The 15,749-nt window shown below is 36.4% G+C and overlaps 1 protein-coding gene across 1 annotated transcript in view; it reads right to left on the bottom strand.

The window, feature by feature from the left end:
- The window catches only part of LOC306884773 (DNA nucleotidylexotransferase-like), a gene marked incomplete at its 5' end in the record, with an annotated part of 120,203 nt that extends 112,252 nt beyond the window's left edge, over positions 1–7,951 (bottom strand). Inside the window, one exon of the mRNA XM_079440960.1 lies at positions 7,751–7,951. Coding sequence (XP_079297086.1) covers positions 7,751–7,951 — 201 coding nt within the window. The remainder of the gene's footprint in view (positions 1–7,750) is intronic.
- Between the last annotated feature and the right edge of the window lie 7,798 nt (positions 7,952–15,749).

Below are 15,749 nucleotides of genomic sequence, written 5' to 3'. Positions count from 1 at the left end.
AAACTAATTAAAGATAAATATAGATATTTTAAAAAATAATAAAACTGAAAAAGGCACATAAGATTACTTAAACAAATTTTTTAATTACTTAAAAATAAAGAATAAAAATATTAAAATAACATAAAAGGACCAAATGTTAATTGAAATAATCCTAAAAAAAGAAAATATGAATATTAGTTTTTCAAATTATAATATGTAATATATATATTATATATAATATGAGAACTGAACAAATAGCTATAATCTGGCTCAGATTGAGACAGGAATCATGTATTTGTTCCAGATTAAGGGAAAATAAGATTTCTTCTATTTAATGACAAGTGTGAGGTGCTCCAGCAAAACAGGCTATTTTTAGAATCAGCGGCACAAAATTAGTAAGGAAGAAATACTGGATTTCATTCAGCAGATATGATGCAGGACAGTTTAATAGAGCAATAGCATTCCTCTTGAGTGTCTCTCATGCTACAATTACACTGTTTTGGGAACAAATTAAAAGTGCATTACGTCTGGCACCAGGGGGCGCAATGCAGCAATCACATCTGGAGGTCACAGACACTGAAAGGATGTGTTTTTGTCTGAGGATAGACTTCACCTCAATAGGCCAAAACAATGAGCTGAAATGAATGCAGGTGAGAGAAGCGTCTGCTGCGGGTTAATGACCAACACTTGAGCAGGTGAGCCGAGTCGCTCAGGTTAATGAGATCACACCCTGAACACCGGCCCGGCTCGGGTTCACGTCCCTCCTGATTGGGCCTCCGTTTCCTCTCCAAGTGCATGACTGATAGCGAAACAGATGTCTCTGAAGACACACACACACTCACACTCATTTCTGATCATCCCATCCGTCTAGACGGCAGAGAGAGGCGTATATTTATCTGAGTTTCTTACAATCATTACGAGTCAGTGGGTGTAAAAGCTGCAGCTTCTCTTCAGGAAAGAAAGAGAGCCGTGAGGGCGACTGAAGAACGGCATTTTTAGAGTGCTAATAAAGGCAACTTCTTTTCAAGCGATGCATTTTGGCACGTCTAGACCTCATCATGCATCATTATAAAAGGAATAGTTCAGAATCCAGTGCTAAAATTTCATCAAATTGTATAAAGCTCAAATAAAATAAAAATAAATATTAGATATGCTGCCTTGTCAACTAAATTAAATAAAAAGAGCTTAAGTTAAAAAAAGGTATAAAAAGGTATACAATTACTAAAACTGAAGTAAAAATAAATTAAATAATATTTTAAAATAACAAAATATAAATGAATAAAAATTGCAAAAGCACATAAAATTACTAAAACTAAAACCGAAATAAAAATGACTTAAAGCTATATATATATATATATTAGTTGAAAAACAAGCTTAAACCTAGAAAAATATTGAGATTATATAGAAATATTGCATTGGCAATTAACTGAAATTACTAAAACTAAAACTGAAATAAAATTAATTAAAGCTCAATGGAAATATAAAAATATTGTTTTTGTTCATTAAAATAAAGCTGAAAAATATCAAATATACAAATTATATGTACTTAAAGTACTAAAATTAAACTAAATTAAAACTAAAAATATTATTTTTTTTAAATGACAAACTTAAACTAAAATAAAAAGCATATTTAAAATATTAAATTCTATAATATTTCTGTAGATCATGGTGCTAGAAATGTAAGCTGCTTTGGATTAAAGAATCTGCCAAATGCATAAATGTAAATAATAACCCTGGTTCACTCCAAAAATGTTAAATGTCCTCAACTTTCTCAACCCTTCATTCAACAACCTCTGTTTGTTATACAACTGAAATGTATTCTGCCAAGGAGAAAATATAGCATTTGTCTTGCACTCTATATATTTTGACTCTTGAAATCATTGGACGGCTTTGCATGAGAAACTTTAAGTCATTCATTGATAAATCTCCTCTTCTTAAACCTTATTTATTGTCATGTTTTTCATCTGTCACACAAAAATCAATGACGTTCAGTGACATAAAACCTGCTGTGATGCATCTAAAGGCACCATCACTCAAAACATCTTGGAAATGACTTGGAATATTCTATATATATATATACCAGGTCCTTTTCAAAAAATTAGCATATTGTGATAAAGTTCATTATTTTCTGTAATGTACTGATAAACATTAGACTTTCATATATTTTAGATTCATTACAACACAACTGAAGTAGTTCAAGCCTTTTATTGTTTTAATATTGATGATTTTGGCATACAGCTCATGAAAACCCAAAATTCCTATCTCAAAAAATTAGCATATTTCATCCGACCAATAAAAGAAAAGTGTTTTTAATACAAAAAAAAAAAAAGTCAACCTTCAAATAATTATGTTCAGTTATGCACTCAATACTTGGTCGGGAATCCTTTTGCAGAAATGACTGCTTCAATGCGGCGTGGCATGGAGGCAATCAGCCTGTGGCACTGCTGAGGTGTTATGGAGGCCCAGGATGCTTCGATAGCGGCCTTAAGCTCATCCAGAGTGTTGGGTCTTGCGTCTCTCAACTTTCTCTTCACAATATCCCACAGATTCTCTATGGGGTTCAGGTCAGGAGAGTTGGCAGGCCAATTGAGCACAGTAATACCATGGTCAGTAAACCATTTACCAGTGGTTTTGGCACTGTGAGCAGGTGCCAGGTCGTGCTGAAAAATGAAATCTTCATCTCCATAAAGCTTTTCAGCAGATGGAAGCATGAAGTGCTCCAAAATCTCCTGATAGCTAGCTGCATTGACCCTGCCCTTGATAAAACACAGTGGACCAACACCAGCATCACTGACTGTGGGTACTTGACACTGGACTTCAGGCATTTTGGCATTTCCCTCTCCCCAGTCTTCCTCCAGACTCTGGCACCTTGATTTCCGAATGTCATGCAAAATTTGCTTTCATCCGAAAAAAGTACTTTGGACCACTGAGCAACAGTCCAGTGCTGCTTCTCTGTAGCCCAGGTCAGGCGCTTCTGCCGCTGTTTCTGGTTCAAAAGTGGCTTGACCTGGGGAATGCGGCACCTGTAGCCCATTTCCTGCACACGCCTGTACACGGTGGCTCTGGATGTTTCTACTCCAGACTCAGTCCACTGCTTCCGCAGGTCCCCCAAGGTCTGGAATCGGTCCTTCTCCACAATCTTCCTCAGGGTCCGGTCACCTCTTCTCGTTGTGCTGCGTTTTCTGCCACACTTTTTCCTTCCCACAGACTTCCCACTGAGGTGCCTTGATACAGCACTCTGGGAACAGCCTATTCGTTCAGAAATTTCTTTCTGTGTCTTACCCTCTTGCTTGAGGGTGTCAATGATGGCCTTCTGGACAGCAGTCAGGTCGGCAGTCTTACCCATGATTGCGGTTTTGAGTAATGAACCAGGCTGGGAGTTTTTAAAAGCCTCAGGAATCTTTTGCAGGTGTTTAGAGTTAATTAGTTGATTCAGATGATTAGGTTAATAGCTCGTTTAGAGAACCTTTTCATGATATGCTAATTTTTTGAGATAGGAATTTTGGGTTTTCATGAGCTGTATGCCAAAATCATCAATATTAAAACAATAAAAGGCTTGAACTACTTCAGTTGTGTTGTAATGAATCTAAAATATATGAAAGTCTAATGTTTATCAGTACATTACAGAAAATAATGAACTTTATCACAATATGCTAATTTTTTGAAAAGGACCTGTATACACGCACACACACACACAGATGTAGTTCATGTTGTCATATGGAAGATTTTGCATGCAAATCTCTTCATAGAAATAACAGCATGAATCTGAAGTAAACAATGACAGAAGTCTCATTTTTGGCTGAATTATTCCTTTAATGTCGCAAATCAATTATTGTCTTCTGCATCATTACCTGAGTCTGATATTTTGATCAATCAAAGCATCTTCATTTGAGCCGCTCCATGCTAAACGCCTCAATCAATGCCGGCCAAATGTAAACAAGCCATTTTCTGGTCTGCGGCACTAAAACGGCTAAAAGACAAACTCAAGTTCAGAGTCATAAGTCCTGCGAGGCGCACGGCGAGAGCACAGCTTTTGGGCACGGTTAGCGGCGACGCAAGATGGACAACTTGTGCTCGTCTGCATCCCACTGAGAAGGAGAAGAAAGATTAATGGAGTTTGTGAAACAGGCAGCATATTTCTTTATTTGGGGCACATATGCTGCGGAAGCGCCCACGGCGTTGTCCAGGGGTGGAGAATCAGTCTTCAGCGTCAGTTAGCGATGCGCTACGAGGCCCGGCGTCGTGCTGATGCCTCTATTTGACGCTGTATTGAGCATCACTCTGAGGCTGTCAGGCGCTGGCCTTATGGCTTAATGAAATGTGCTTTTGCAACCAACATGTGAAATGCAATGTCTTTTCCCATTATTTCCCAAAGCGGCTGTGAAGTTGCTTTCTATTTAAGCGTATTCAAGCTCTGAGAATTCACTGGATGTGTCGGATGGGGAAAATGCTTTTTGGAGATCAAAGAACAAAAATTCGACATTGAATCGTGTTTGTGTTTGCTGGTCATGAATTTGAACGAGAACATATAACACGTTTTATTTGATCTATTCATCTGCACTCCAATTTCAACCTTCATTTCTAAGATGTGCATACCTTCATTATTTGACATATGTTCAGTGTCATGTCAGAAACCCTTTCAGGCTCACAGCGACACCCAGTGCTCTAGTAGTTGTTACTACATCTGAGGAAACAATCACCTAATAAACAACATGACAGATTTAAAAGAACAGTTCACCCAAAAATGAATATTTGCTGAAAATGTGCTCACCCTCAGGCCATCCATGATGTACTAGATGAGTGTGTTTCTTCATCAGATTTGGAGAAATGTCTCACTCCATCACATCCTCATCAATGGATGCTCTGCAGTGAATGGGTGCCGTCAGAATGAGAGTCCAAACAGCTGATAAAAACATCACAATAATCCACACCACTCCAGTCCATCAGTTAACATCTGGAGAAGACAAAAGCTGCATGTTTGTAAGAAACAAATCCATCATTAAGTTGTTTTTAACTTCAACCTGTTGCTTCCAGCCAAACTATGCGTCTATAATCCATAATAATGCTTCTTCCAGTGAAAAAGTTCATCTCCTGTTGTCTCTCACATCAAAATCCAGCCACATATTTGTTTAGAGCTGTTTTGTCTTGTAAACGCTGCTTGATCTGTGCAGATTTCTCTCTTGATTCAGATCAGATGAGTTTTTCACTGGAGGAAGCATTATTATGGACTCATATATTTGAGTTAGAAATGTCTTAATGCTGGATTTGTTTCATCTTTTGTCTTCTCCAGATGTTAACTGATGGACTGGAGTGGTGTGGATTATTGTGATGTATTTATCAGCTGTTTGGACTCTCATTCTGACGGCACCCATTCACTGCAGAGCATCCATTGCTGAGACACTGATGCAGAGACACATTTCTCCAAACCTGATGAAGAAACAAACTCATCCTAATCTTGGATGGCCTGAGGGTGAGTAAACTTTCAGCACATTTTCAATTGACTTTTTACACTTGAAATTGTTCAAATAGCCAAGTTAAGCTTAAAAAGGAGAACTATGTGTTCCAGAATCAAATAGAACTACACTGTTTAGGTAGCAATGGTCTTTTAAACCAACACCATTGTCTATGGCAACATCCTAAACAGGAAAATGACTGTAAAATACGGCAATACTGACAAAAAAAAAAAAAACTTGAATTGGTTATTAATTCTTTATAGGAGTTGGTTTGATACATTTGGAAAAACACAGTGTTAAGGTTCTCATTTGCTATTCATGAGGTTAATAATATTAAATGAACAAGTGCAAAATGTGACGAGCACATGACCTGCTTTGATTATTACTTGTGAAACATCCTAACTGCAACGTCAACATTTGAACTGTTGATGCTCAAACCAAGCAGCGTGTGAGCCTTTAGCACATGAAAATTTAATGAGGCCAGCAGTGATTAGTTTATGATTCTAGCACACTGAATCACATGAATCAACTTATGCCATATTTCATTTGCGCAGTCCATTCAGTAGGCTGTGAAGTCTTTATGTTTTAGATCACGTCTAATTTATACATATTTTTGAACACTAGAAAGATCCCAAAGTCAGTGGGACTTCAACTAACTCAAGATATTTGCATGTTTTATTCTACGACACAATATACATTAGTAGTAATACCTTTACTTTTTGCTAACAAGTTCCTAAATGGGACTATAGTGGCTGTGGGTGACAGTTAAGGGGTGAAACATCATCAAGCCGAAAAGATAAACTCATCTACTTACCAGTCGCTTTTACAGCCTTGCTGTGTGTATCACACCCTTGCAAATTATTCTAACTCAAACATTCTGGGAAAATGTGTTTTAAATAAATACTAAAAGAGTTGAATGAAGCTGTTGAAGTGATGTGACTGTGGGTAGTTTGTAATTCGCATAGCCTATGTTTAACTTTTCGCTTCTGCTGATTGTATTTAGGCTTCAAATTTCATAAAAGCTGTGTGCATTTGTGAAGATTATCATGATGAACAAAACATAAGAATCACAAACAATTGTTCGTCACAATCTGTGTTATTTTAGTATATTTGGCATACTACAGTTTAAAAGTACATTTTATTATTTATTTTTTTTCATTGTAATTTTTGTTAATTTTAGTAATTTTGTTGTGTTTGTAATTTTATTTTTGTCTATACAGATTTTAAGTTTTATTTTTATTTTATTATTTCATGTGTTTTATATTATTTCAGTTAATTTTAAGTAATATTTTTTTTTGCCTTTCATTTTAGTTAATGATAACAACCTTGAGGAGAATTGAGTGATCATGGGTGAAGCAAATGGGAATGCTAACAGATTTGTTAATTTCTTGAATTATTAGATTTTATTTTTATATTTTGTTTTTTCATTTTTGCTAAATATTTAGTACTTTGGTTTATTGCTTTTTTTAATGGCCGTATGTCTTTTATTAAGTTTTAGCTTTCAGTTTAAATTATTTAATACTTCAACAAACTAAACAAAAATGAGAAATGTGGATTTGGCAACTAGCTGTTTTTTTATATTTTTTCTGTATTTTATTTTAGTTCATGATTGTTACTTTTATTTCAAATAATGAGGTTTTTTTTGTTTGTTTTATTTAAGTTTTAAATAACCCTGTGATTTCATAGGTGAATTGAATAGGAATACTAAAAAAAAAATCATATTTTGAATACATTCTAATTTCATTTTTATTTTAGTTAAAGTTTTAGCCTTTTTTTTTTACATGTTTATTAGCTTTTGATTTTTAAAAATATTTCCATGCAGTTTTTAATAAATTTTAGTTTTTGTTATTTTAGTACTTCAACTTAAACAAAACAAAAATACTAATTGTTGCTCTGGCAATTGGAATTTTTATATATCTTCTATGTTTTATTTAAATATTAAATATATTTAATGTTTTTAGGTAGTTTTTATATCAGCTGAATGTTTTAGTAATTTGTTGTGTTTTTTGTTAGCTTTTGCTTTTAAAAAATATGTCTATAGTTTTTAATAAGTTTTAGTTTTTGTTATTTTAGTATTTAAACTGAACAAAAATGAAATGTTGCCATGGTAACTGGGTTTTTAATATATTATTTCTATATTTTAGTCAATATTTAAAGTAATGTGTGTGTGGTTTTGGGTTTTTAGTTTTAGTCCATAATAACCCTGAGCAGAACTGAGTGATTTCACAGGTGAAACACACAGCACTGCTACCAGATTGTGGGGGAAAAGACAGAAAAACTGCTGCTTTTTGCCATATGAGCTTCTCAAGTGCACTTACTTGTATGTAATGTCTGATTTCCACAGGCACGGGCCGGCCGGCACTCATGCTCTCAGTAAACCAGCTGATGTGCAGCACGTGTTTGTCTTGCATCTCTCTGAAGCCCTGCTCCTCCAGCCAGCTCCAGAGGTCCTGCGCCGCGTTCCCCTCCGACACGACGTGCGTCACTCCAGTGCTGCCAACCACACACACACACACCATTAGACACACATAATGGATCCCAGATCATGTGGCACATAAATAGCGGTTTTCAAGCACCTTAATCCAGTTTCACATCTACTCTACGACTGATTGATTCTCTCACACACACCCACACACTCTCGTCCGGCGGTTTTCATTTCTCCAGCGGTTCTCAATGATCGGATTATACCATATGAAATCAAATCAGGTGGACTTTCACACATTAGGATGTGAATGTGACGTGTGTGATGATCAGATGCGCACATATAACACACACACACACACACGGTCAGTCCTGAGCTTTCAGCACTTTGCTAAATGACTGAGTCTATCAGAGCAGTCGGCTAAACCAAATTACCCCCATCGAGGTACAATAGCAGAACGGACAGGTGCCGCTGTGGATGTTTGAAATTATCCCGAGACAGAGAGCGCTTGAGGGAAATCGACCGCTGACGTGGCTTGCGAGACTAATTTACTCACTTCTGTTTGCCATCGGTGGGAAAATTATTTTTATGGTCTGAATTCTTTAGTATTATTGCATAGGCCTACTATTAGAATATTTATTAATATTTGGAATTAGCTTTTATTTTTATATTTTCAGTTATTTTAATTTTAGTTTGTTTTAGTCATTTTTCATGTGCTTCAGTCATTTTTATTTTTATAAAATTTCTATTTAGCTTACATTTTTTCAGTTTTTGTCATTTTAGTATTTAATCTAATATTTGTGACCGTGGACACAAAACCAGTCATGTGTCAATTTCTCAAAACTGAGATTTATACATCATCTGAGAGCTGAATAAATAATATTTCCATTGATGTATGGTTTGTTATGATATGACAATATTTGGCTGAGATACAACTATTAGAAAATCTGGAATCTGAGGGAGCAAAAAAATCTAAATATTGAGAAAATCTCCTTTAAAGTTGTTCAAATGAAGTTCTTAGCAATGCATATTACTAATCAGAAATTAAGTTTGAATATTTTTATGGTAGGAAATTCACTAAATATCTTCATGGAACATGATCTTTACTTAATATCCTAATGATTTTTGTCATAAAAGAAAAATGGATCATTTTGACCCATACAATGTATTTTTGGCTATTGCTACAAATATAGCTGTGCTACTCATGACTGCTTCTGTGCTCCAGGGTCACATTTATATTTTTCAGCTTTATTTTAATTAACAAAAAACTTTTTTTAAGTTTGTTTGTTTTATATTTATATTTATTTATTTATTAAAATTAACAAAAACATAGTTATTACTGCTATTTAACAAATTTTATTTTTGCTTCAGTTTTAGTTTTAGTAACTTTTGTACTTCAAATTATTTCGGGTTGGCTGCCAAATCAACATTGTTCATTTTCAATCTAAGGTTTTCTATTTCTATTCATTTCAGTTTTAGTTTTAGTAATTGTATTACTTACACTTATTTCAGTTAGTTGCCAAGGCAACATTTCTTATTCACATGTTTTTAATTTTTAATTTTATTTTTTAGCTTTATTTCAATTAATAAAACTTACCTTTTTATATTTCTGTTTACTTTTAATTAATTTTCTGAAATTTCTAATTTTATTTCAAATTTTTGTTTTATTTCAGCTTTATTTAAATTAACAAAAACCTTAGTTTTAATAATTTGAGTACTTAAACTTATTTCAGTTAGTTGCCAACTAATGAAAACATTTTTAATAGGTCTATTTAACAATAACACACTGATTTGACTTGAAATCAGAGAAACAATACATTATCAGTCCAACATATTTAATAATTTTTACAGTTTTTAAAGAAAATATTACTAGCGTTAGTCTGTGCGAAACTCAATGCCAAAATGATAAGGTGTTTGCCAGGGCGCCGCTATGCAGCTGATTTGTGGCCAAAGTCATATGAGCCTCTGACTCTGTACCATGAATCTGATATTCATGCACCAGAGAGTTTAAATTGCATGCAAATTTGTCATATTTTTCAAGATGACAATGTTTGCAATTAGAAGTCAGAGAGACCGATGCAAACTCCCACAAGATCAAATTATCTGAATTTTATAGCTCTAAACTTTCACTACATGACTCATTTGTGTCTATTTTTATTCCCTCCGAAAGGAATTTTAGCATCCAAGCTGATGCCGAGCAATCAACGAGCAACCCTGTGAGCAACGGCATTTTCCTCTTACATCAAACTCCACTGGAAGCCAATCACGCTTTGATTGATTCAGACAGCTTCAATATAACATGCAGTAAGATGTGCATTAATGTTACAGCCCTTCCCGTGCAGCGTCTCTGTGCCGTCTCTATCAAGACATGCATCCGTGTGCAGCGTAATACCAGGGGATTTATTATAGGGCATTGTATTATCAGACTCGTACTGATATCAAATCCTCACTGGCTTATGAAATGTCAGTTTTCGGCTCATCACGACAGGTTTCCTGTGGTTGGCTGCAGACAGCATGCAGCCGTAGGCCGCTCGAGCTCAAGCTGCATTTCTGGGAATGGTGCCATCGCTCAGCTGGGTTCGGCACGCTACGCTACAGCAAACTGCTAGCTGCTGTTATGCCCATCTACCCAAACAACTCCCACTGGTGCTTCTCCACCTGCACAAACTGGCACCAACAGCCCAGGATCGCTTCTGACCAAGCAGCCATGAAGAGAAGAATAACAGACGACACTTCACACGTGATGTTCAGCACATTACACACTCTGTCATTGTGCTTTCGACTCAAAACAAGTTTGTAAAGTTTGGTTCTTCTTGAAGCCACTGATTAATTCTGTTAATCAATAGCTGCGCGATGAGATTTTAATAGATGGTTTCTGTGCTATTATTAAAACGTCATTTTCTATGCAACTCATCGAGGCTCCAGCCGCCCTAGTCATTATCACTGTGATTTGCATAAAATTGCATGCAAATTTAAATATTTTATTACACAGTGAAAAATAGAGCTCTTAATTGTTTGCCAGAGATGTACGTCACTCACCGTCTCTAAACAGGGAAAATATGTATACTGGGATCTGAATGACTCTTGAGTAGGATTTAAAGCAACAAACAAACACAGAAAATGCCTCTGACTGATTTCACACTTGGTTCATGGTTCATCAGTTTTACATACATTTGTAAACACTGTGAAAAATTTGGGAGTCCTCTTAGATACCTCCCTAACATTTGATAATCAGATTAACACAGTAGTGAAGTCAAGTTTTTTTCAGTTAAAACTTCTCTCTAGAGTTAAGTCTTGGTTATCGTTTAAAGACCTTGAGAAATCCACGCATGCCCTAGCCTTATTTGGACTACTGTAAATCTTTGTGTTGGTTTACCCCAGTCGGGGAAGTCGTGGCCTAATGGTTAAAGAGTCGGACTTGTAATCCAAAGGTTGTGGGTTCGAGTCTCGGGCCGGCAGGGATTGTAGATGGGGGGAGTCCAGCGCTCTCTCCACCCTCAATACCACGACTGAGGTGCCCTTGAGCAAGGCACCGAACCCCCAACTGCTCCCCGGGTGCCGCAGCATAAATGGCTGTTCACGGTGTGTGTGTGTTCACTGCTGTGTGTGTGCACTTTGGATGGGTTAAATGCAGAGCATGAATTCCGAGTATGGGTCACCATACTTGGCAGTATGTCACTTCACTATATTACAACTCCAGATGGTTCAAAATGCTGCAGCCAGGTTTTTAACTGGGGCTCGCAAACAAGAGCATATCTATGTTTCTGAGAATTAAAAAAATCATATCGAGGATCACAAAAATAATACATATAGCTCCTGACGATATATCAAGGTCTTATGAAGCGAAACAATTGCTCTGTGCAAGAAACTGAACATTATTTACAACATTATTAGCCTACCTGTAATCCATTGCTTCAGACAAGTGGTCTGCTTCCAGGCACAAAATTGAACAGGGTTGCCAGGCCTGCATAACAAAACCAGTCGTATTGGTACTCAAAACTAGCACAGTTGCCTTCAGGGGAATGTTTTCGAAATCCCACTCCCGCAAACGTTCTAATATTGTGTATAATTTTCGGGCAGCAGGAAGCTGTTTTCAATATGCAGGGTATTGAAATCTGTTCATTTTCACTTTAGATTTCGCCATCATGCGCACTCTGGGGCTGCTCGATTATGGCAAAAATCATAATCACGATTATTTTGGTCAATATTATAATCACAATTATTTAATACGATTATGAGGGGGCCATATGACCAAAACTCGTATTAAAACTTTATATGAGTTTTTTTTTTTTATTATTTAAAGATAGTGATACATATCAAATATATACTTCCTGTGAATAAGGTTGCTATGACATCTACATTTTAGAGACCAGTGAAATTTCACAATTCTCAATACCACAGCAGAGTAGGCTACTAGGTAGTTAACTATTAGTAACAAACAAAAAGTCCTCCAAATTATTGAAGATAATTAAACTGTCAGTAATAAAAAAGCAAAGGACAAATACTATATAATAAAAAGATAGAAATGAAACAAACTGTGCATTAAGGTTTTTCTTATGCAAGTATATGCAGTTAACAGCCTACTACAGAAATGAATAATCAAATATAAAATAAAACAGCATCTTTCATTGTAAGAATTATACTTTCTTTGTTTCTTATTAAATCTACAGTCCTTCACTCAAGAGCAGTGTGTGATTTTGAATTTGTCTTTTGTTGCTTGATTAATATTAAAGGTGCTGTAAGTTTTTGACTCTATTAAAGCATAAAAATACCATGATATGTTTGCAGATATTTAAGAAACATGCTAAGTTAACATACTTGTTTATCTGAGAAACAGTGCTACAGTCAGTTATTCTCCTTTGAAAATGTGTGTTCCGGCCCTGAATGTCTGTGTTTGTTATGGTTTGTGAAACCCGCCCACTGCCAGTTCCAATTGTATTTTGGCACCCCGGGTTGCCAGTTGGTGGAAAACTCAGTGTATTTAATTATAGTCATTGTCATGTGCGCTCCTTCTGGTTGGTGTCATCAATCTGGCAACCTGTGTGTGTGTCAAGTCTGAGGAGGAGAGGCCGGGTGAAAAAACCCTCTCCAATATTTTGAATTTGGGCTAGTTCAATTCTACATACAGCACCTTTAAGCACACAGTTGGCAGCAGGAATATAGCCTGCTGTCACTTTAAGAGCCGCACAGATCCAATTTACTGTTACATGTGTATTTTCATTCTCAACTCTTTAAGTTCATTTATTACATGACCAGCATGAATAATCACTAAACACCAAATTTTAACACATTTTTGCGTGTATTTGACCATTTAGGCACGTACCTTGAGCTAAAAGATGACTTTAACTCATATGCCCATGTTCTGAGCACATATATCTTCCTGAGGAGCAGAGCAAGTGATCTTTCATGCTTTTAAAAACATGAATAAATCTAATATACTTCAATAAATCAAGCACTTCCCATTTTGCAAAAGTCACGTTACATGATTTTCTGATTTGCATGGTGAAATTGGGCTTTTATGGAGGAGCGAAAGTGCAGCGCTGCTAAGGAGCACAATAATCATTTTATCTCAATTATTGGAGATCGTTGGAGGCTGAAATCGAAATCGAAACTGTTTTTCGATTAATTGCACAGCCTTACACTGTGTGTAAAGTGAGCACATCTTACAAGATCAGATATTTGTCAATGAGCTCAGGATCTGTTGAGCATCGAATCTTCCAGCATGGTCCAGTCAGTCATCTTTGAGTTTTGATATTTGGGATATGGTCATTGCTCTACTCTGGGCTGTTTTTGATTGGCCATTGGGCTAAATTTGTCATGCAGACCTGGCAACCCTGGCTGTATGGAGCAGAGTAGACATTTTCAGGTTAGAATTGTATCGTACGTTTTCCAACTGAACTAATGCTGCATCCTAATTCGCTTACTTATACTATATCACTATCATGCATTTAAAAGTTAATGACCAAACATATCATTATAAAAGTTCACAATGTTGCTGCAGATGAAATATAAAGCGTTTACCATTAAATAAATAATCGATGTCTAACCATGAAAAAAATATCACTCAAACCCTTTCCTCTGTCTGTCGGTCACACATATCCACCACGTTTGTGGTTTTTTAACACTTTTTATGCATGTTTGTAGCTCTAATTGAATCCTCCCTCACCGTGCAATGTGTTGTCGACAATATTAGCCATTAAAGTGTGCATTGATCTGCACTTCAAATTCTGAAGTGGTAGACCATCTTTGACATGCTCATTTCAACAAACTACAATTCGGGACATACTAATTCTATTTTTGAACACTATTTAGGACAGATAGTATGAGATTTGGGACACATCATCAATGGTTTTTCATCATAAATAACAGAGGTCCCCCGGGGGGCAAGAAAGTAGCTGCTGACTTGCATTCTATGAATCTCCAAGGACCACGGTTTCAACCAAAAATCTTCTTTACTGATCTAATGAAGAAAAAAGTCACCAACATCTTGGCCTGAGGGTGTGTAAATTAACAGCAAATGTTTATTTTTGGGTGAACTCTCCCTTCAAGCGGGCTGTAATAATGCGAGACTCTGGAATATGCATTAGGTCAGGGTGTCTCACCTCATCCACTGGGTTGTTTTCTGTCACGTACCTGAGAGCGTCGTCTACGCAGAAGCCCTTTGATCTGGCGAGATTAGACAGAAAATTCCTCCTGCTTTTTCCCATCCTCCTCTCCACCAGGTACAGAGTCACATCCCTGAACTTCACCTCCTCGCGACCCCCAGCCAAGGCAACTTCAGGCCGCCGACGCTTTCGAGCAAGAAGAGCTGTCGGAAACATCTCTGAACCAGGGCCTGGGGCTTCTGTTGCATATTCTTTAAAGCTGCATGGGGTGATGCCGTTGATGTCTTATTTTCCTTTGACAGACAAAACTGGCAGTTGGTGTGGCGTGTTTGTTTATGGTTTTGGCAAAGAGTAGAAGAGTCTTACAACAGGTGCTTTTGATTTGGCACTCGTTCTGATAGGGCACTGCCAAAACTACCACTAACAGATGGATGCAGAACACCAGGTCACAGGGAAGAAAAAAGGAAAATAATATCTGCACTGAGGGAAACATTGAATAAATAGCACAGAGTATGTTTTCACTAACTCACTGGTATGGCAATGTGACACCACAGGCCTTTATACCACACGATCACACACATTAATGTCTGATTCTTTAATTAGGACCACTCTGAACGAATAAAATGTAAAAGAAATGATTGTTTCTGAATAAAAATCCTAAATGATACAAAGCTACCCTCATCTCAGATATTGATATTTGTATCATGTCCAAACCTGTATGTCTTTCACAAAAGACAACAAATTAAGATATTTTGAAGATTACTGGTAACCAAAGTGTTAAGGCTCATTGACTTCTACTGTATGGACAAAAAACACTTTTCTCAAAATATCTTGTTCCAGAAAAGAAGACAAAACTATCAAATTTGGAATGGCGTGGGTGAGTAAATGATGACAAAATGTTCATATTTGGGTGAATCGTCCCTTTAAAATCTTAAAATGAGATGTGTGACCATCCCTTCTCATTTCCATGGTAAATCTATTGAAAGTTAAAAAAAAACTGTGGTCAAAAAAGCCTGTCATGATGATAATGGTGTTAAAAAATCTAAATGCAACTGAAGCAACTTGATCATCAGGTTTTTGAGGAACGTTTATTTGTTCATCTCTCAAACATCACTTTACTGCATTGCATTGTGATCATCTTATTAAGACATATTATTGAAGATATAGGCCCAGTTTCATAGACAGGGCTTAGCCTAAACCAGGATTAGGCCATAGTTCAAATAGGACATTTAATTATCTTTATAAACATTCCTTAGATAAAAGCATTACTGGTGTGCATCTTGAGACAAA

This window comes from Barbus barbus, assembly GCF_936440315.1.
Source record: "Barbus barbus genome assembly, chromosome: 18".
Lineage (NCBI taxonomy): Eukaryota > Metazoa > Chordata > Actinopteri > Cypriniformes > Cyprinidae > Barbus > Barbus barbus.
Note: the sequence above shows the minus strand (reverse complement) of the source record. Positions and strands in the feature narration are given on the sequence as shown.